Source organism: Halyomorpha halys, unplaced genomic scaffold, assembly GCF_000696795.3.
Source record: "Halyomorpha halys isolate HHAL.00 unplaced genomic scaffold, Hhal_1.1 Scaffold1017.1, whole genome shotgun sequence".
Lineage (NCBI taxonomy): Eukaryota > Metazoa > Arthropoda > Insecta > Hemiptera > Pentatomidae > Halyomorpha > Halyomorpha halys.
The window spans coordinates 364,052-387,666 of record NW_027107632.1 but is presented as its reverse complement, the minus strand read 5'-3'; the positions used below and the strand labels follow the sequence as shown (position 1 = coordinate 387,666).

Sequence of the window (23,615 nt, the reverse complement as noted above, 5' to 3'; positions counted from 1 at the left end):
TGTTTATAAATTCATTATCATTTAAGTGACATTTCAGTAATCACAATCGGAGCTAAGATTAAAGTTAAAGGTAAGTTAAGATAAAATATTTAATCGTTTTATTAGATCTACTGAAAATGAGAATCTTGGTACTGTGTATTAACGGATTCCATTTTTTAAGGAAGTGCAAGGAAGTTTTGAAAATTTTGGTTTTCTAATTTCTACCGTTAGTCATTTAGGTTCACTTTACTTCCGAGGCATTCCTTCACATAATATATCTGTCTTGAAATATCCGAGATTTCGTTCTTCTTTCGCTTTTTATTACATAAGCATTGTTAATTTAAGTAAATTTTGAATCATTAGAAAGATTTTTGGAAAAAAAAAAAAAAAACCAAACCCCTAAAAATCCTACGCCCCACTCCAACGATTTTGAGCTAGGAATTGTTTCTTAGAGAATTGCTATTCATGACTAATTCCTTGGCGTTACAGACCTATATGGTGCTTGGACTTTCGCCAAATCACTATGTTGTGCGGTAGCTGTTCAGTTTCAGCTCGGATCACAGCATCCTCCCTTCTAAGTCGTTGTCTGTAACTTCCTCTTGTCCGATAGAACCTTTCGTGGAGTAAGTTCCTTGGAGAGTGGTATCTGCCAATTCCTACAGTCCAACGCAGTCTTCCTAGCTTAATGTGTCTATATCCCCAAACAGATACAAGATCTCCATGTTTCCTCTACTTTACCAGTTGCTATTCATGAACAATCTCCAAAATTATTGGTTTACTATTTTCAAATTAACCTATTATAGGCATAAAAAAATTAAATAGAGTTAGTATTTGTAACACAGATCCCATAAAGAGCCACCTGGGTCCTGTTTCATAATGAAAGCTAATAGTATTAGTTCATAGTACAATAAGTATAGAAACAACGTGGTAATTGCACTAATAATTATTTTTTTCATAATAAGGAGGACTATTAGTGGTGATATTACAGGAGTTAAAAAGTACTAAAGTACAAGTTACTATTGTACAAATCAGTGTAATTGTATTATGTTAAATCAACAAAACTAATAGTATTAGTTTGTACTTTATTATGAAACAGGGCCTTGCTGTACAGAAATAAATAAGGGAAAAGCTCCATCTCCATGTTCGGAATTACAATTGTAGTAAAGAGGAATCATCTGGAGTTCGCTAGACCTTCCATGTTTACATTAAACAGAAATAGATTTTGTTTTTATAAAGATAAATCATTTTTTTTTTGTTTTTTTTTTGCATAATTTAATCCGCTTAACCAACAATGATATTGCTTAAGCTACTTTTAAATATTTTAATTCTTTATCGACCATGATACAGGGGATATCATGGATTACTACCAGTCGATAAAGCTCCTCATCGATTTTAAAAGCAATTAATTGTAAATATTTGGAGGCCTGTTTGTCATTAAATACTTAATAATACTTAGCATATATTAGATTTGCTAATACAAAGATTACAAGATCATCAGTGGATTAAGATGTATTTTATCAGCGTGCGTTCGGTCATTAATTTAATGTGATTGACTTCCCTTATGGAATATTTATTCGCAGAATTTCCTGATTCCTGTGTGATTAATAACGGAACTAAATGAGATATCGCTACTTTGCTTGAATAGTGACATATTTTACAAAGATTTTTATTTCGTACATATTTTAAAGATCTTAGGAATATCCTATATACCTAGAAATATCCTATAATACCTAGAAAGTATCAATATGTCTATTAACAATAGACGTCTTACTTATAATAGTTCTGAGATTCAGATTTAAGACATTTTTTTCCATATTATTAAAAATATGAAAAACAACTTTTGGAAATTTATTTTTCCAAATATCATGGACAATGCTACTCGTACAAAAATGTCTGTTAAAAACTATTTTGTAATGGATTGAACTGGTTTCAATTTGGGTGAAAAAAGGCGTCTTTGCGTCAAATGGTTCTTGAGATCCTATTCTAATTCTATTCAAATTTCTCAGCAAATTCTAAAAATCATTCTAGCACCATTCAGAGTAGGTCAGAAATAAACCTATTTCTGAAAAAATGGTTTGTTCCATTTTCTTGTAAAAACCTTTTTAGGGGGAGCCCTTCGATTGTTCTTGAAGATGCACTAAGCGATAAATTTATAATTCCTACTTAGAAATAATATAAAATATATTTTTTATATACAAGATAATATTCAACTAAATCAAGTGCTCGCCAAAAATTCTGTTTTTGCAAATACGATGGGTGCGGGTAACAAATTAATTAGTGGAATGAGATTTTATGTTAACGTTAATCTTTTCTTCTGAGCCCCAAGGGTGAGTGGGGTTGATGCTATGATGATAACAGATTGAGAGTAGCCTCTTTTTCTGCGTCGGTAATGCATTTGAAGGAGCTGAGAAAATTTGATCGTTTGGAAAAAGGTGTCTGTATTTTGTGTCAGTCTGTTGGTGACGAGGCCAGGTTTGTTAGTTCAAATAATTTAATTACTTGTACTCCGTCGAGTCTGAGTCTGTCTGTGGGTGTCTGCCATCGTTGAGGCCGTCCTGTCGGTGTCAGTGTCTAGAATAATGGGTTCGTACAGCACTGAAAGCTGTCAACAAATTGATGTAAATAAATTCTGTCAGTCGGTAGTTCGAATGTCGTATGTATGTGGTCCGTCCTTGCTCTTTGAAGTGAAGTATGTGTCAGTATACCGGTCTGAAACTGCTGGAGCCTCTTGGTCGTTGAAGATGCTATGTTGGTCAGCATAGGAGCTGCGTAGAGCAGGGCTCACTTTTGCAGATCATTTATTTGAGGCGGAGAGAAAGATAAGGAGAAGTTAACACGTGATTAAGGCTGTAAGACTTGGTCATAATCAACTTGATCTTCTTATTACAGAGGTGAGGTAGAGTCAGGTGTCTGTGATGGGTGACACCCAGATATACTATGCTCCCTGCTGGTCTATTCTCTTATCCTGCTAACTTATAGGGAGAGGTAACTTGTTCTTCTAGAAGGAGAAAATAAAACAGTCGATCTTCTTGGGATTAACTGAAATAATTAGCTCTTCTAGTTTCTTGGTTATGCCCGTACAAGTTAATGTTTGTGTTACATTAACGTTAATGAGTAATATCTTACTTAAATAATCAATACTACAAGTTGCGTACTTAATTCGAAAAGAAAAGCCAAAAAGATTGAATTAGAATGTTACTTCGGAAGTTTCATCATATAACATTTTAAAATATTTTAAATTTAATATGCAGAATTTTAAATTTTAATATTCGGTTAAAAAAAAAACTGTGCCCTGTTAATGTTATGTTTTTAAAATTCCCGGATGTTCTATTTTTAACCCAAAAGTTGATGTGTGTCTGCTCATTAAATATCAACAATTTTATACTATTTGACTGTCACTTGTCAATTGAATCAGTTTCTTTGAAATGCCGACTTAAAAATTTGTAAAAAAATTGATATGAAACTATATATCAATTTATAGGTAAGTCCATTACCTATGTCGTTATATGATGCATTATATTGTATTTATTAGATTATAAGATATGTTATAAGATGAGGCTAAAACTGTAGGAAAAGAATAAAAGATAAAATGTCATCGAAATTCTCTGATTTAAGGACAACGATCCATACAAGTAAATTGTAATAATTATAAACTAATAAACCCTATTAATCATGGAGTCTTTGAAATGCTAACATTTGTCATTATTTAATTGGTTGTGATATCCTCATGATAGTGGAAATACTTACATACTCGTAATTTGAACAAAACGTGATGTTTCTTTGTACAGTGCTATGAGATTAGAGAAGTTGATCTTTTAATGATTGCTGTGTCGTCTATGCACGTCACTTCCAGCGTCAGTCGGAAGGTAATTTTAAAATAACAACAGAACGCTTATGAAAGTTATAATTATAATTAATAAATTATAATACATAAAGTTCAGTAAAATTAAGTGAATTAATTAATAAATTCGGCATTTAATGCCTTATTAATAATCCTTACATTAATTAATACTACATACAATTTTGGAAGCGTAAAATTATATTTATTGATTTAATTTATAATAACAAATTTATATTTATAATTGAAAAAAACACCTATATACGCACAGTAGAAGTCAAAATCGTTAATATTTTTAACATTAACATTATACAAGTTAATCAGAGTTAATCAATACAAATATACAAAAAAAGATGAATTACATACAACTAAATATAATATAATTAATAGATACAACAAAATGTCTTAACCAAATACAAAAGAGTCCTACAAAAAGTGTACTTAAAGATTACTTGACTAGAAATTACGATGAAATGGCAAATTTAAAATTTAAAAAAATGTCGGAAACCTAGAGGATATATTATCCTCTGTTTCATATCACACTCTCAATGCCAGAAACATTGAGAAAATGGATTCCAAAAATTTTAATTTCATATTGGAAGTCATTTAGGCTTGATATTCAATTAAACTATCAGAAGTTTGTTCATAATGAAGTATTCATTTATGTCTTCGTTTCATTGTCTTTGTACTATACAGGTCTTACTGCAACTTTCAAGAAGTGAAAATTTAATCAAATTAAACTTAAGTAATTAGATTAAACATTGAGCTTTGAAAAACTAAATTATAACATGAAGAAATTCAATATGCTTTCCTACAGAAAGCAAACATATAATTAAGAGCATTCAGGCTTAAACCCACTACAATAAATGGATTTTTTTTTATTTCTCACATCAGGAAGTAAAAGATTCAGTTTATTTTATTTTTTTAATGATTAACGGAAAATAATTTAATTTATACTCAGACTATACAAGTACAGTAAATTCACCTGAACTGTTTCAGGTGTAGAAAATTGTCGGAGAGGTCTGAACGTAGCCCTGGATTTTCATATAGAAGTTTTGTCACTGCTGTTATTATAAGTTACTGGCTTTTGATCCAACACTATGTTATATTCAAGGAAAATTTCTTTCAAGCGCCTAAACTAAAAGCAGATTCGTCGGAATATAAAAGAAAAACTGAGAAATAATAATAATTTTGTTATACATCATACAAACAGCAATTGATATAGAATCTCAAAACGTTTTGCAGGAGATATTTTATAATACCTACTAACAGAGAAATATCCTAATTAAAATCACAGAATTTTATTTTAACATTGAAAGTAGTGAAGAAAATTTACGAATGAGAAAAAAAAAATCGTTTCTGTGTGCATTAACTAAGATACCGCCGCAGCATTCTAATAAATGAAAGAAAATTCTGAATTTTGTTTAAAAAAACATAAATTAGTAAGATGCTGCAATGATCCTGCATGTAAGATATAACTCGTGTGTTAGGGTATGATCTTACATGCACTATGAATTCTGCAACGCCTATAAGAAGCAAAAATAAATATAATTTTCCAAACCGATCCTTTTTAGCAAATAAACCTATATTTCCTAATAGTATAAGAGCCAAAGAGAAGAAAAAAGGCAGTTATTTCACCTCGATTTTTTATTACTTTGATGAAAACAGTGCATAGTTACTAGTCAAAGTTTATGAGTCTGTCAAGTATAGGCAAGGAGAATATAAAATGGCGGCTGTTTCAAAACGTTAAAAATGTTTTTTTTTCATTCGGAGCTCTATATATTTAAAACTACCCGTAACACTAGGAAACCTTAGAGAACATCTTTTAAAGTAGAATAAATGTTCTAAAATGTGAGTCCTAATAGAGCTATCTACGTTCAATAGTTCTAGAGATATAGCTTTTTAAAAATTAACATTTCTTAAAAATGTACTGAAACATCAGTAGTTAGTGAATTTATTTTGAGAAATCTATGATTCATTCATCTATAATGACGTGATGATGTCTATTAGCACTCAAATTAAAGCTTACTTAATGGACTATAAAGTTTATCATGACAGTTTCTCAGTTTTTCATGTGCAAAATTTATATTATTATGCGAATATCATAAAAACTACTACCCCTACGAAGATAGGTGTAATAAACTACTCTATAGGAAATTAAATTAACTTTGTTTTGGGTGCTGGCTGACGTATGTACGTGTTATGGTTCTAGAGTTACATTTTTTTCAAAAATCAAACAATTTATCCAAACAACTAGAATTTAATATATTGTCATAAAAACTACTACGCCTACAAAGATAAACGTTATAAACTATATTATAGTAAATTTAACAAACTTTAATATGAGTTGTAGCAGACATCTGTACGTCTTTTGGTTTCTGAAATAAAGTTTTTCATAAATCAAACTTAATGTCGGAATAACTATAAATCAATTTATTTTAGCAAATATCATAAAAACTATTACTTCTTCGAAGGTAAACGTAATAAAATACTTTATATTACATTAAACTAGCTTTAAGTTGAGTGTTAATAGAGTTCTATACGTTACATAGTTTCTGAGATATAGATTTCACAAAATAAATTCACTAACTACTAATCTATTAGTACATTTTTATGAAATTTTAACGTTTTAAAAAGTTATATCTCGGGGATTATTGAACGTTGATTAGGGCTCATATTAAATAATGTTCCCTTAGATTCCCTTATGCTCCGAATTAAATTTTTTTTTAAACTTTTAAACAGCCGCCATTTTTTATTTCCCCTACCTATACTTGACAGACTCATCAATTTTGATTAGTAATTTTTGATAGTTTTCATTAAAGTAATCAAAGATTGGGGTAAAATAAAATAGGAATATTCGAATGCAATCTGTGGAATTTTTCCAAATAGTTCGATTTGACATTAATAAAGGGTCAAAATAATTCTTCGTTTTTGATACACCATTTTTTGATTATGCAGTGTTCTTCTTTTTATTTTAAACTTCAAAGCTTAGCCGAGGTCGTATCAAACTTTTATTTTATTTTCCTACAATTTTTTTATGAAATACTAAAAATAATAATATTAATAAATAAAAAAATAAATAAATACATTTTTCACTAAATTGTTAATATTTTAAAAACATTTCAGATAACCATTTTAATGGGTTCAATTTATATTCCTTGATATGAGAAACTCAAAAATGAAATTAAAAATTACATTCATTGCAATTGGGTTTCTATTGATTTTTTTTTTAATTTCATGGCTTAGTGGACTTAACTAATATGCTTATGCATTTTCTTTCTTGCAATAGATAACCCAATAAATAGTTGATGACTTACAGAGTTAGCTTATAGAGGCTCACATATCGAATTTTTCTGATATCGTATCAATCGAAGCTGCATCATACAATCCTTTTCTAACTTGTTCTCTCATCTTCTTTGGACAGACGAGCTTCCTTATTGCCAAATTGAATGGCCTATGCCACCAGGCATAAATAATTGGATTCAATACGGAATTTAAGAATCCCATAAGTGCCAGAGGAGATGACAGAGCGAGAGACATCTCCTTACAGGTTTTGTTGTCTTCGGATTGCCGACAAAACACAGCATAGCCAAAGCCAGTCACCATATATGGGCCCCATGTGAGAAGAAAGCAGATAGATGATAAGAAAACCATGACTATCGACCTAAACTTCATCCTGGAATGTCCATTATTAATGGCTTTCGTAACCCTTCTCACGTGGACGAAGACCACGCTGTAAAGGATAACGGTAATGAGAAGAGCTGGTATGGCCACTGAGGCTGCAACAATCACCACGGTGGGGTTGCTGTTGACGAACCTGCAGTGGAAGGTTGCATCTGAAGTGGGTGTTGTGTTCAATAGTTCTGGAAGCAAGCCAAACGCAATGGCCACGATCCAGGAGCACAATATGAGCAGCCGGATCCTGGTCTGTGTGAGGATGTTGTCATACATGATACCATGGACGATGTAGAAGTACCTTTCGGCCCCGATCAGGACGATAGACACCATAGACAGCAAGCTGGAGGTAACCTCACCACCTGCGTATAAGGATAAATGTTAATATTATTTTTCTCAATAAATGCGGCGTTCTAAAGAAAGATTCTAAAAGAATCTAAATGAAATTTATTTTCTTAAGAGAATGATGATGATGTTAAGTTGTAGTGACCATAAAGCATTATAACTAACAAACATTTCAATATTCTAAAACTTTGAATTTGTTAGTTTTCATGTTTTATGACCAAACGTCTCAAATGTTAAAATTTAAATATTTAATAAATAAATAAAGAATTGTAAATCACTCCTGGATGATCCTCGTAACTTGTCTTTACCATCCATCAATTATTTATGTTTTTTTTTTGCTTATAAATTACAATAAATCAAAAAATAACTTGTCATAATTTATAAATCATTGTATTTTATAACAAAAAATAAATAAAAATACAATTCATAAAAAAAAAAAAAAATCGTAATATTTTATAATTATCCCGAAGCACGTTTTTACTTCCCTACCTACCGGGAAATATTTTAATCGGGTTACATTTTTGATTTACAGTTTTATTATACCTGAATCCAATAAAGCATTCTAGACAATTTGTGTGTCGGTACCACGTTTATCTGTTGAGCTTGTTGGACCCACTTTTTTTTTCATTTTGCAGGGTTTCAGCCATCGATGCCTGTATATTAAACCGGGCGCCAAAACAGCTAAAACGGTTTTCATAAAAAAGGCTAAATTTTTTTCTCCCAAACGCCGTTAAACTTTTATTTATAAAACAGATAGTCCGAGTGCCCGTGCAAAAAAATCGAAATTCTCTAATGAAAACTTTGATAGCACTCTTTTGCATGGCCAATAAAAAAAGGAGAGTCGGAAACCTGCAAAACGTAATGGTTCCTGTAATGTAGTTTTTCATAAATCAAATATTTTGTCCGAACAACTAGAAATCAACAATTTGTGAATTTATTCTGACAAACATCATAAACACTACTACTCCTACAAAGATAACGGTTATAAAATACTTTATAGTACGTTGAACCAACTTAAATTGTATCAAATGGCACCTGTAATATAGTTTTTATTAAATCAAATATTTTGTCCAAACCACTAAAAATCAACATTTTGACAATTATCATGAAAAATACTATATTACCCTTGTATAGTCTAGGTAAAACAACCATTTTCTAAAAGGAAAAAAAAAACTTTTTTTTTTACTTAACATAACTCAAAAATGATTTTTTTTTATCTCCGGTACCACCAAAATTGTTTCATGATCTCACTGGTATACTCTCATTTATTTATTGGCAATGCAATAAAATTTTTAAAAAAGTGCTGTCGATGTTTTCATTAGATTATGTCGATTTTTTTGGCATGGGCCTTTGGACTAAGAATAAATCCCCTGGAAATAGCAGGAATAGTAAATTTCATTATTCTTTAACATAAGAAGTATAACTTGATCTTTATTAATTATAATTATTCAATGCATTGTAATTAGTTAGGAGTGTCTTTTGCACGAGACTGAACCTCTCCCATTATCAGTTGTTGAAGAAAATTATACACAATTGTAATCAAAACAAAAAAAAAAATTTAATCGGACCAGTGTCAGCAAATATTAGGGATAGGTAGATCATTAGTTGAGTTCTATGGTACTAACTCCAAGGATCCGGCTTTTTTTTTTCTGTCACCTATAGTTGTGGGTTAGGAAGTTCTCCGGGGTCTACCCAGCCTCATAATCTGGCGGTCGAATGTGATTCTGACCAAATCCTCTCCTTGCACAACCGTTGGTCTAGTAACAGTACTTCCTTAAAAAGTACTGCACCCCCGAGCCTTCATAGTTTGTAGCAGTACAGATTTAATTTTAATTTAATTAGCAAAAATTGGGTGCACTGAACGAACTTAGTGCCCGTATTTTAAAAGTATTTTGAGGAGGTTCATATGGAAACCTGTTCTCTTTTTGTTGGTTTTCTGAATAATTCTGAATACATCTCCCTGAACATTCAAGATCCTCGCTTAAAAGATGATTTAATAAGCCAAATTAAAAAAAAGTCTTTATCGGATCAATATTAGGGAAGATACGACAAATAATTTATGTATCGTACTTCGCATCCAAAGCTCAAAAGGTGTGAATGGGCACTGGAAATATTTCTTAGTTATTATTTACTGATATAATTAATTTAAATTATAAATTATTGTGTAATAATGTGCATTTTTTATTTCTAATACAAAAATAGTTTTTCTTTTTAAATCTAACTAGTCCACAGGACATACTATTTTTATTTAACCCTAATTTAATTGATAGATTAGGACAATATCTAGAGGAACTGTGTTATCTTTAAGAGTGTCACTTGATTTTTTTTTTATGATCAAACCTTACACAATATCAAGAGAAAGATCACATTGAAAAGTAATGGTCTCCTTTCGGCAGTTATTACGGCATTCCTTTTTGGAAGAGAGCCACACGTATTGGACAGCCCTGAAACAACATACGAAAGAGCCTCTTCGAATGTACAACCTTCCATTGTCACTGCGGGGAGAATATATTCACTCCCAGTGAGATTTCATGGTCTGTGTCAATAAATAGAAATCAATACCATCTTGTTTCATTTTACCACTAAACATTAAAAAGCTATTTTAAACACTTTGAAATGTATAAAGGCTACTTTATTGCGGCAAAAAAAAAACAATATTTTTTTTTAATCACCTTTTTGAAACCCTGAAACAGATTTACAATGATTTGCCGTACCATAGGTAGGTAAAGAGAAAAAAAAATCTCGTTTGGCTATTGATTAAAAAAAATAATTCTATACTGCTACAACCCATGAAGGGTCAGAGGTGCAGTACTTTGCAAGGACTAGACCAACGGTTGTGCAAGGAGGTGATTTGATCAGAATCACACTCGTTTTTATCCCAGAGGGCTCCTGAACCCACAGAGCTGCCTCAACTGCTATAGGCAACAGATAATAATCATCTGGCACGGCCCAATTCGAAGCCGAGTCCTTGGAGTATTTTATATTTTTCTACTGTTTATGAAATATTTTTTATCGACTGTTTAGAAAGCCTTAAAAGAACTACACTTTGAAACCCAATCCGCAGTTCAACATACTAAATCCTTCCACATCTAACACACCCTCTCCAGTGCTCCATATCCAAATCCAAGGAGAAAGTGCTCCGAAAATTGTCATTACCAGAAAACAATAACCTCGGACCTCTCTCAGTTACACTGCACCATCTCAACAACCTTTATATTCTTCGCCTACTTATGAAATTCAATATAAAGCCTTCAGTGGGCTGAACAGGAAGGCAACAGGGAAAAAGGAAAATCTATTTTTCTCCGAGATTTCTTACGACGAACTACTAAACATAACTTAAAATCGACACAAGACTGAAAAGACAGGAAACTACACGTCGATTCCGACTATTACAACATTTACTAGACAAACCGTCCAAACTTCCAATCCATTACAAAAGACTGATCTACATGACTGTTATAAGGCCTATCTGGACATACGGAAATGAGCTATGGGGCTCCACTAAACCATCTAATTCCTCTCGAATCCAATCCTTACAGTCCAAAATCCTTCGTAAAATTCTTAATGGTCCTTACTTTGTCACAAATCAAATCATCCATCAGGACCTCAATGCCCCATATGTTGCCGATTTGGCCAGAACCAGATACCAATCCTTCCTTAATAAACTTCCCAACCACCCAAACCAACTCGTTTCTAATCTGGCTTCTCCTTCACTACCTAATAATCCTCCTGGCGTCTGAAAAGAAGATGGCCTCGAGATCTTCTCCTTTAGAAATGTTTTTGGAGTTCTATCAATGGGTAGATTCTCCACATGTTTGTATCATGTCATAATATCACTTACAGCAAATTTACATGATGTGTATATATGTATACAGTTGTAAATAACAATAAATAAATTATTAAAAAAAAAATCGATACTAGACCTGACAACATATTTTATACCGGTGCTCTAGCACATCTAAAAAATTTTCCTCACAAAACTCAAGATTCACTTCTTGGAAAACGCTTTAGTTCAACCATTGAATAAAGTTCCGAATTCTTCTTCACCCAATGATTTCCGTCCCATGGCTCTCCTCTCTATCCTTTCAAAAGCGCTGAAACGCCTTTTACCAAAACAACGTTCAAACTTCGGAGAATAATTCATTAATCCTTTCTATACTATGTCGGCTTTCGACAACGCTGATGTACAAAATTCGATTTCTTGAAAATAACACTCGACCTTCAAACCGACATTAAACACCAAGATATAACTATTCCTTTTAGCTGACCAAAACACTCTCGAAACCAAACTCCGAAACGTTTCCTCATCCAACAATGCAATGCGCTAGTTTAAATCTTTTCTCTCAGAGCAATCGCAATAAATAATTGTTTCAGGTCTTCCTCTATCCAAGACAGAAAAAATATCATTAGATAATATATTATAGCATTGGGAAACTGAAGTTTAATGCAGAGAAGAAAAAGGAAATTGTTTCCTGCTTGGTATTTCACGACTTTGACCACTCCTGTGCTGTTTTCCGGGGTCATCTCTGAATATCTCAAGGAAAAAACAAAGCGTTTGATAAATTTCTTTGCGCGAATCGTCTTTGCGATTCCTAGAGATGCTTCTGTCTCCCAATATTATGAAGAATTTAAATGGCTCAACCCTTCCTTCATCGCTTATATTTACAACGAATCGTAAATATTTCCTGGTACCTTACCCTGTTAAGTTATCCTCCATCATACCTCTCCGACCTCCTTCAATTCAAGTCCTCTACCCACTCCCTCAGTATCCGCTGAGGAAACCACTGGTCTGGTTCAAAAGCTAACAAAAATAATGGAAATTAGTTTTTTATTATTGTAATTGTCTCAGAATAGGATGTAGGATATTTCAAAATACGTTTAAGAAAAATAATATCATTGTCGTGGACGAAGGAAACTTTTAACAAGATACAGAAATAGAGACATTGTTATCAGTTTCGGGATTCTAAAATGTTGTGGCAGCCTCTAGGTTCTAAGCATGACGCTCCACTCTTATTACTTCACAAAATCCGGCCAGAAACGAAAAATAACTGAGACAATATATTGTCTACTGAAGGTTGGCAGTTATTTGATAATCTCCAATATATTGATGGATTACCCAACAAATGTTTAAGTGCAAATTTTATTCTTTCTAGTAAAAACAAGTTTGACTGCATCCTGCATATTAACTCTCATACGTTTTTCCATCTATGTTTCATTGGTACAATAAATTAGGCAGTTCGTTTTTGAGTAGTTTCAAAATCTTAGTCCTGTAATTACAAAACTGGTACTTAAAAATCTGTGAAGTTGACTTTCTCTTCTTAAGTTAGATTTGTTGATTCAAACACGTTCACTATTGGCCCAAGTATTGCATTATTATCACATAATTTACAAACCACTCCTATTATTCCATAATTATTGGCTATTTTCAAAGGCTTCTATTTTGTTTTACTTTTATCAGTCTTAACCTCTTAATCGTATTTCACCTCACCTCCAATTTTTCGATCAAGCTGGACTTCACTACAGATACGTAAACCCGATGACAATACAGTATTACTGTGTCATTCAGATGGTCAGGTTATGAATCAGTTGTGTAGAGCTATTCGTTTAAACTTGGGAGTTCTTATACACACGATTCTCTCCACTAACGATTTTTAAGAAGTAGATTGAGCCCTTTAAAACAATACGGATAATTTGGAGGAAAATTGACACAAACTTGTTTAAGTGTTACTTAATCTTTCTTGGAGATGTTAACTAATATCCATAATCCATAATTCCAGATATTCTATTCCCTCCTTTATTCGTTGCTCTATTACCCTTCCATCCTTCAAGTCTCGTATTTTTAATAACCTACTATTCATCCATTTCCAGAAGAATAACAATTAAAAGCTTTTAACAAAAAAAAAAATGTATGCTCATACAATCATTTTTTTCTTTTATTTTATTTTTATTAGAATATTTATGATTGAAGTGAGATTTATGATTTTTTAGAGGGTTTATTTTTTATTTATTTGTTTATTCATTGTTTCTCCTTCTTATTTATTTATTATTATTTTTCTACCTTTGTTGTTTTCGATTTTCTTTTATACTGCAAATTTGTATATAAACCATAATTGTTCCTTTTGATAATTATTTCTAGTTCACCTGTGTTTGATTTTTATTCATTTATATTATTAGAAGTTAGTAATGATTTATGAGATGATATATGGTTTTGTTTCATCTGTTTTCTTATATTTTTTAATTTTACATATTCTGTTAAATATGTATTGCTGATATTAGTTGCTTATTTTTTTCTCTCCAATTTATTATTTTAGTTGTATTTAAGTTCATTTTTATTTGTTTTATTATAATGTTTTATATAACATACTCTAAGAAACGAATGCCTCTGGTCAATGCCTGTAATATTATTCTTAAGGGACTAGTTCCAGAATAAATAAAGATTATTATTATTATTATTAATTATAAAACGTGAAAATACTACCGAATACATATTTACTAATTTTTAATCAATATTTTGACTTTTACAACTACATATTTTATTTATTACCATATTTATTATTTTAGGATGATAAACTAAGTAAACCACAATGGTTCCTATTCATCCCTCTATTCTCAGTCCTCTGGTGTTCCTCAAGGTAGTATCCTTGGTCCCATCATCTACACCGTCTTTACCGCTGAAATTCCAACCAATCCTAACACTATCCTCACCACGTATGCCGATGACACATGTGTGCTCGCTGTTAATAATAACCCATTAATTGTATCTCAAAATCTCCAATCCCATATCACAGCCCTCGAAGATTGGTGTCGTAATTGGAGGATTAAGATAAATTCCAACAAATCCCATGAAATCACCTTCACCCTTCGTCGTAAACCTACTGACTGCCCTACAGTTTCATTTAATGATGTTACTCTTACCCCTGTCGAACAGATCCGCTACTTTGGACTACATTTGGACAAACAGTTAACCTGGAATCCTCACACCTGACTGAAAAGACAGGAAACTGCACGTCGATTTCGACTATTACAGCACTTACTAGAAGAACGGTCTAAACTTCCAACACATTACAAAAGACTGATCTACATGACTGTAATAAGCCCAATCTGGACATATGGAGTTGAGCTTTGGGGCTCCACTAAACCTTCGAATTCCTCTCGTATTCAATCCTTACAATCCAAAATCCTTCGTAAAATCCTCAATGCTCCTTACTTTGTCACAAATAAAATCATACGTAAAGACTTAATTACATGTTCCCTATGTAACCGATCTAGCCCGAACCAGATATCACTCCTTCCATTATAAACTCTCTAACCACTCAAAACCCCTAGTTTCTAATCTCGTATCCTGACAATCCTCCGAGGCGCCTGAAAAGATGATGGCCCCGAGACCATCTAATGTAAAATGTCATTAGAGTGCTACCAATGGGTAGTTTCTCTACACGCCTGTAACACTCCAATTTCACTTAGATCAGATTTACTAAATTTATTATAATGTACAGTTGTAAATAGCAATAAATAAATATTAAAAAAAAAAAAAAGGATGATAAACTAATTCTTTTATCCTTTAAGGTCGTAATAAAGAAAAATTTAGAACCTTCTCTTCACTTATTTCAATTCTCGCTGCATTTCTTTTCTCGCATAGCCATAACTTCATTATTGCAGCAAAAATAGACTGTCTAGAAGATTTGGAACTTTTCCTTACTTTACCTTTTTACTTTTCTTCTCTGTGCTCATAAAAGTCAGTTTTATTCCATGATGCAGTTTTTTTTTTATGGCGTAAGTCTGATCACGTTATGATGTTTGCATGACATTGAACTACGTGCGCACCGAATGTACTAATCTATACTGCTAAAATAAATACAGATCAATTCCTGGGAATCGTATCGACCCATAACAAGTTTATTTTTCGTCGTTTCCTTATTGTTATCTTTGTTAAAAATTTGTTATTATCTACGGTATTAATGTAAGTATTTTAATGGTAAATGCAACATTCAGTCCTGATGTATTGGGAAAAAAAGTTTTTGATTCGATCTGCAACTTCCCATAAAAATAAATATTTGTTGGAAAAATGGTAACTATCGTTTCTACACGTTGTCATAGTGTGTATAGGCGTTTTTATGGCAGCATATTGATCAGAATTAATATGACACGTTAATTTGAGACATAGGAGCATCCTTGGTAGTGTGTCTTAAGGGAGGGTGCCGCAGTACCTGGGAGTACAACTACGCCACAAGACCGCCTTAAAAATTTGAGATAAATTAAAAATTAAAGTATTAAAAGAAATAAAATTAAAAGCAATTAAGGAGTTTTCTATCAATTTAAATTAAGTTAATATTATCAAATTCTGAAAAGTAAAGGTTTTTTGACAAATTAAAATTCTACTACGAATACTTATTCACTTTATTTCAAAATTGTAATTTTCGTCTCTTAAATAGGTAATACGAATCAACATTTTCCATATGAGTGTAAATTTATCTACATGAGATGACAATAGTAATTTTTTAATTACAACTTTCCAAAAGTGGGTGTATTGACAACACATTAAGGAAACTACTTAATTATGTTCTATTTCATTATAATATGTTTTTATGTTTGTATTTCATTAAGGTATACAAGCCATATAACAAGGGATAGCCAGGGCTGCGTTCAAGAAAAACAAAAGTATTTTTCAACCATTAATTGAGGAACCATTCAACCATTAATTAAGTTTCGAGCCAAAAAACAGGTCTTAATTAGAGCTGGTGTAATGGATGGAGAGGTATATAAGTCTCCTTTGATAGCAATAAACAGTTAAAAACTATTGTTGTTCTTCTTAATGAATGCTACGGTTCAATCATCTGTATACAGACTAGCCGACCCGGCATTGCTAGATTCGGGGATGTATATAGTTTAATTGAACACAATTGAAAGTATGATATAAATTAATATATTGAGTTAATAATATATTATACAAACATTATTTTATTATTTTTATTGACACTTTGGGTTAATGATTGAATTATATCTATTTATTTTACTGCGTTAAATAACAATATATAAAAATATTCGGTAATAATATATAAAAAGAATAGGTATTAAAATATCTAGTGCCTCTGTACACGGTAAGTAAACGGTTTTCATAAAACTGTAATATGAAAACTATTTCATGTTTCATTACAAATATTAATCCAATAAGGATCTATCTATACAATTAACTATCATTTAAATGATCATTTAGAATGTTCGGTGGTGTATAGTTTTCAAGTTATAATAAAAAATCAAAGACAACATGCCTAAATTTTATTTTTTTGTTTTAAATATAGGTGAAAGTTGAATAGGCTGTTTCTTCGCAGATAATTGTACCAATTTAATGATTTTTTTTCCCCAAAGAATTTAATTACCATACGAATAAAATTATTCAAAAAAATAATATATATAAATCTTTAAAACTTAAATAAATAAAAGGTTTCGAAAAAATAAAATTTTAATGCTAATAATTTTGGCCTAACCATGAGTCTTTGATTCCTCTTGAAAAAAAAAATAGTAATAACTTGAACAGGACTCAATCAATCTGCACAAAACTTAGATCTGGTTTAGGGCTCCATAAACAGTGCGTGGTGTCATTAATCCGACCTAACCAATTCGTTTAGAACTGGAGTTATAAAATAAAACGTTTGATCATAACGTTATTTACGTTGTATAAGGGAGGTCTAAACGGTGTTCATCTGGATAGGAACAGATGTTCAGCTTTCTGAAGATTGTAGTAAAATAGGATTTGGATAACACGCGAAGTTATGAACGATTATATAAACAATTGAAGTAGGAAGAAAAACAAATCCTCCTAATATATATCAAATTAAAAATAAATGTATTCTTAATTTCTTTGACAAATAATATTTAAAGGTTTCAAGACAATGATAAAGACGAATATGATTTGTTTTTTTCCTGAAAAATGTTTTGTTCCTATTAACTTGAGGCTTTTATAGTTTTTTGTTAATGTAAAATCATTTATATATTTTTTTTTATTCTTTACAAAGAAATAAATCGATTCATATATATATATATATATATATATATATATATATATATATATAATAATCGTGATCTATACTTTCTGAGCGAAGCGCTAAAATATTTTATTTTCTTCATGATTTTTTATTTTATTCTCTTAAGCTTCCCCATTTCGAAAAAGGAATATAAATCGGGTAAAAATTGATAAATTATTTTCTACTTTGGGGTGATTCAAAACATCGTTTCAGAAAGTTGATGAACCAGTAAATAATTCAACAAAATATTTAATGAAGCTAGGTAATATTGGTTGATTTCTCGGATGGAATACAATACAGCACAAATTTTATGTATGTTTTAATTTATCTGCATGACCATTATTCCATTAGATACAGATCTTACAAATTGACCGTTTTCCTAAAAGTCGAACAAATTTGTAGCCGTCTTTTATTTTGTGAAAATTCGTCTAAATTGTAATAAGTAAATTTCATTTCAGCACATGTTGAGGTTCAATGGTCCTCTTAAAAGTGACAGATTACCAAACATTTGAATGTGGAAATTAAGAGAAAAAAAACTGAAAAACATGTACAAATTATAATTATTGAATCTTCATTAAATTCTGATAAAAATAATAATTATAAAAATCAAACCTCATCTACAGATTAAGAAAAAAAGTATTTTATTAGAATTTAATAATAAAACCATCATGAAAGTTAAGTTTTAAGCGCACCGTACAAGAACCATCGTGTCCTCTATACACCAGTCTGAATTTTTTATTTATTGTTTTTATTATAATTTTATTTAATTAAAATTTTATAATTTCAACTACATTTTTTTCTCTTAAATTCTACTTTCAAATCTTTAGTTATCTGCCATTTTTAAGAGAACCATTAATCCTAAACATTGTGCTATTGACTGAAAGTTAATTAATTTTTGTTCTGATTCATTCTACTTTATTTTTCTTGTGGAACGATTATTTCCAACAATATTTAACAAAATAAGAGACAATTACTCATAAGTTTTAAGTTCCTACAAATTTATATTTTGTGTTGAAGTTACCTATAAGAAAGGCACAGGTGAGTGGAGTCCTGGCGGCGTGGGGGTAGAGCAGGCCGACGAGGACGAGGCAAGAAGTAGAGAGGTCGGCGAGGGCGATGCTGCCGAGGAGCATGTAGGCCGCCCGGGGCTCCGCCTTGCCCAGGAGCAGGCCAGAGGACAGGAGCACGGCCCCGTTGGCGATAGCCGCGGGCACGCACAGCGCGATGATCCCCCAAGTGTAAGCCAACCTCAGGGCGTCTTCTTCCATCGCTGTCGGGCTAGCCACTGTCTCTATCGCTCTCCAATTACGTCACTTTATATCAGTTTTTCCAGATAAGCACCGATATAACAAACGAAATGTCTTGAAAACGAAAGGTAAATTGAATTAAGGTCAAAACAAGGAACATTAAAATCTTATTCCCGACAGTAAAATATTTGAAAATAATACATAATATAGGATTAAGTAATACTTAATAATAGGTGGAGAAGATTGGGGGATGCAGTCAGCAAATAAACAAAAAATTATTTATTCATGCCGACGTTCAGGGAATTTAGGCTGAGGTTCAGGCTAGACTCATAAATATAATAATAAGTATATTCCATGCTACGTTCACTGCCGTTTCAGTATCCATTCATAAGACTTCCAACCCCCTCTCTTCGCCTATCTTTGAATATTTAAACTATGAAAGGATTTGCTAATTAAATTAAGGAGTTAAGTGGACAAATATTATTTTCAGGTTGAAAACACTCATACATAAGAGAAGTACTCGAACCAACGATTTAAAATATATATGTATGTAAGTATTTTACACGGAAAGTCTTAGACGGTAATGGAGAATGAAGGAAACGCATAAATAGAAGTCTGTTCTAACGCGAGTTAGACTGTGGGGCATTTGCAGTACGTTTTTCAATTTCGCTTGTATGAGAGATGTTTTCATGTCACAACAGTAACTAAACGGTAGGTTTTTTAATTTCACTCAATTTGTAAATGAGGCTTTAAGTTAACAGGGCAATAAAACCAGTTGACTAACTCCTTAAAATCACTCTTAGTATTTTCAAAATTTAATAAACAACTTTGCATTTAATAAGTGTTTAAGAGTAGAATATAAATTTTAATAAACTTTTATATTTCTACTAGGTTATTGCTAAAGAAAAACGCTCTAATTTTGAAATGGAAAACAATATTAAAAATAATTTGAAGTTAAAATTGACGAAAAATGGTAAAATTGGAGTTAGTCAATCTGTCAACTGAAAAGCATATTTGGAAAATAAGTACGGGAAAGTGTTATTTCGCACAAGATTTTTATTTTTTTTTTTAATTTTCATATTTTGTTAAGTTTGATGAACTAGCGAGCCTTAAAAATAAAAATATACAAAGAAGGTGAAGAAACATACTAAGAATATCAACCACAAAAAGTTTGTAAGGTTCTTTCAGATAAATGTTTTTAGTTTGGAGTAATGATAATATATTTTTTTCGTTGTAGTTTTATTTGTTCCTGATTCGTGGGGCTCTTTTACAAAGTTATTAACATGCTCCCCAAAACATTTTTCTGACGATTTGAGAAATATCTTATTAATTATCTTTCCCGAAGCTGGTATGTTAGCTGAAATGTTTCAACAAGCAAGTTGAATAATCCATAGGATGTATGAGTTAAATTATTAGAAAATAAATTGATACAAATCTTTCTATGATATATAAACTGCACCATAAAATAACCAAAAATAAAATATTTGTCGTATCTACTAATTTTTCCATGAAAGTGTATGACACAATTTTTCTATTCATTCCAATATTAATTTTGGTCAAATAAGGATGAAAAAAGCCAATTTACTGTCAAATGGCTTCTAGAATGGTCGGGGTATGATATATGATTTTCAATATATATTAAAAAGTAAACAAAATTCTGGAACAAAATTTATAAAAATATAAGTAAAAGTCGATATGCTTTATCTTTGCCTAATAATTGCCCGTTTTTAATGATTTTATCGTTATATTTGCTTTGCAGGGAATTCGGTCACCACAAAAATAACAGCTGCAGTGAATAAAAAAATAAACAATGACAAAAAATTCGCTATATCTTTGCAAACACTTATCCCATTTGGATGATTTTTTTTCTGTTTTAGATAATTTAATTATTTTATACATTGTCGCATATATTTTGATATATATACACATTGTCAAAAATTTATACTTTGGAATTATTCTCAAATTATAAATAAATTTGTTACTACGATCTTAATTACTGGTCTAATTTACGTGATTTTGTTTTCGTTCTTTAATAATTTAATTACCTATCATATTGACCCATACAATACATCAAAAAATGTAAAATTTCTGAGTTATGCACTAATAATATTTAATTTTGATATTTTGTTTTTTGATAAATCGAGAATTTTAATAGCAATAAACCTTTCCAAGACGACACCAAACATTTTAAAAAGACAGAAGTCAGATAAAGACAAATGACAGACCTTTAGGAGATCTTAGATAAGAAACAAACGAACTTTATATGTTTATTTATAGGGATAACTTCCCGTTTGTTTATTTTTTCTCCAATGTATACACATACCGCTGCCTCACTGTTGTGATAGTTAAAGATTTCTTTATGGAGGGTTAGGGAACATTTCATTACCTCAAAAATTTGAAAACTCGAAAATTTGAAGTATAAGACTTACTACTATATTTCATATTTCAAAAATTGTGTTAAAACATTACTCAAAAAAGTAAGTGTGCTAAAAATAGCACATTAAGACTTTTTAGAGAGGTCTGTTTAACAAAAACATTTAGGGAAAGGGAAAATTTCAAGAGATATTTCCATACTTCTGGTTAAGCTGTTAGAGCATTTTAGATTTTTCCACTCACCTCCCTCCTCCCCATAAGCTTTTTTTAATGTATGATCCACTGCTTGGTCATTTCTGACATACGGGAGGGGAGGGAGGTTATCTAGAGGTTACCAACCTATTCTAACCATAGGGGGGTTCAAGTTTTCATTTTGTGGGACTGCCTTTATCTTCGTTGGAGTAGAAGTTTTAATAATATATGCCAAAACAAATTCAGTATTGATTTCTCGTAATTCCGTAATTGGAAAACTCGGCCTGTGAACTGGTCGTACTTGGGTGCCTCAGTGGGTGGATAAAGGAAGAGGCTCAGCACACTACCCAGCCTTCGAAAAAATAAAGTAAACAAATAACCACATTTTTGTTTATTTGCCTATAATCGAGACTGCTATTGAATACGGAATGGCCGACGCATAATTCACTCTACTAAGGCGTCTAATTGGATTGGTGGAGGGGGGCTTCTTTTGCTGATATGGCACTAGGATTGCTCCTAGAACAATTTAACTCTTATAAAATAGATATTGATCCTATAAAGGAGATCCGGTGAACAGAAAAATGCCATCATAGAGAGACAGAATCTCACTTTTTAAAATAGTATAGCTAACTCTATGCGTTTTAGAGGACTAGTGATCAACCTTTTATTTTTGATTAACCTTTTAGCCCAAGTTATGTTACCTTAGATTTATAGGGAAATTCAAGGAATCTCCATTGTGAGTGAACATGGCCTTTGAGGGTACAGAGTCAATTTTAAAATCTGATGGAGAAATCTCTAGATGAGTACTCACGATTTGATGTTAAAGTAATTACTGGTGATTTGAATGCTAAAGTGGGGAGAGATGCATTCACATCCCAACGGTTGGACAACACCGCCTACATGATAAGAACAATGAACTCGGGCAACGACTTATTCATTTTGCAGCTTCAAGAAACATCGTAATAAGTGGTACTTTTTTCCACCAAAAGGACACGTGGAGACTTCACCATCTGGTAATAGAATAAATCAAATTGATCATTAATTGATTGATGCTCGTGGAATATCTGACCTGCTGGGTGTAGAGTTGTTAGAAACATAAATATTGACTCCGTCCATTTTCTGGTCATGCTGCACCTAATGGAATGCATTTCATCACTTAAGACTAAAAAAAGAGAGAAAACCAGCTCCAGGTACTCCAATCGTCCAAAAAACAAGCTACGCAAATCTGATTATACTAAAAAAAGTGGTAAGGTCATGCTGAATGACAATGTGTGGTTAAGACTCAGACCGATACGTTTTTGGGAATTTTATTAAGAGCAGGATGTACTTCAGTGAGATCGTATGCTTTCTCTTGTAGAAACAGACTTATTTTATAACTTATAGAACTAGGAAGAATGGCCAAAGAGGTTTTGTTACTTTTTGATTTAAATTGCAAAATAATTCATTTGAACCATTTTTTTAATTTGATTATAAAACAGTAATCTTAGAAAAAACCTTGTTTTTTCTAATTAATTATATTTTTACAAATTTTGTTTTTAATTGTGTATGACGATAGGACTTGATGTTGCTAGAGTGATTTTAGTACAGATTGAGTTGGTTATATTTAGAAATATCTCTCAGAATCATTTTCAACAATTAAACTACTTGTAATTGATTAACATTTTTCCTACTGTATAAGTTTAGTTATAATAAAAATTTGTCGCAAACATAAGCGAAACGAAAACAGATAAAAATTGTTTGGTAAAGATATTTTCTTTATTTAAATTATACTTTGTAACAATTTATCTTCAACAACCAAAATAGAGAGAAAAGAGCTTTTTAAACACACATTGGATGATTAATAATTATAAATATTTATTACTACACTCTTTCTATTTATATTTTAATTTGTTCTCCAGGTATTTCCCTTTCCTATAGCCATCTTGACTCCTTATTCCGGTCCCT

At 31.5% G+C, this 23,615-nt stretch overlaps 1 protein-coding gene across 1 annotated transcript; it reads right to left on the bottom strand.

The window, feature by feature from the left end:
• Positions 1–4,731: 4,731 nt before the first annotated feature.
• On the bottom strand, positions 4,732–19,136 carry LOC106687836 (lysophosphatidic acid receptor 3). The gene is made up of 2 exons (XM_014431969.2): positions 18,881–19,136; positions 4,732–7,854 (listed from the first exon to the last, which is right to left on the bottom strand). The coding sequence occupies exons 1-2, from the start codon at positions 19,125–19,127 to the stop codon at positions 7,154–7,156; spliced, it is 948 nt and encodes a 315-aa protein (XP_014287455.1). The 5' UTR covers positions 19,128–19,136; the 3' UTR covers positions 4,732–7,153.
• Between the last annotated feature and the right edge of the window lie 4,479 nt (positions 19,137–23,615).

Excerpts from the sequence above, each read along its gene's own strand:
- LOC106687836 (XM_014431969.2), bottom strand. The coding sequence starts at position 19,127 with ATGGAAGAAGACGCCCTGAGGTTGGCTTACACTTGGGGGATCATCGCG. Across the intron at positions 7,855-18,880 it reads CACCTGTGCCTTTCTTATAG|GTGGTGAGGTTACCTCCAGC; the intron begins GTAACTTCAACA and ends CCTTATACGCAG.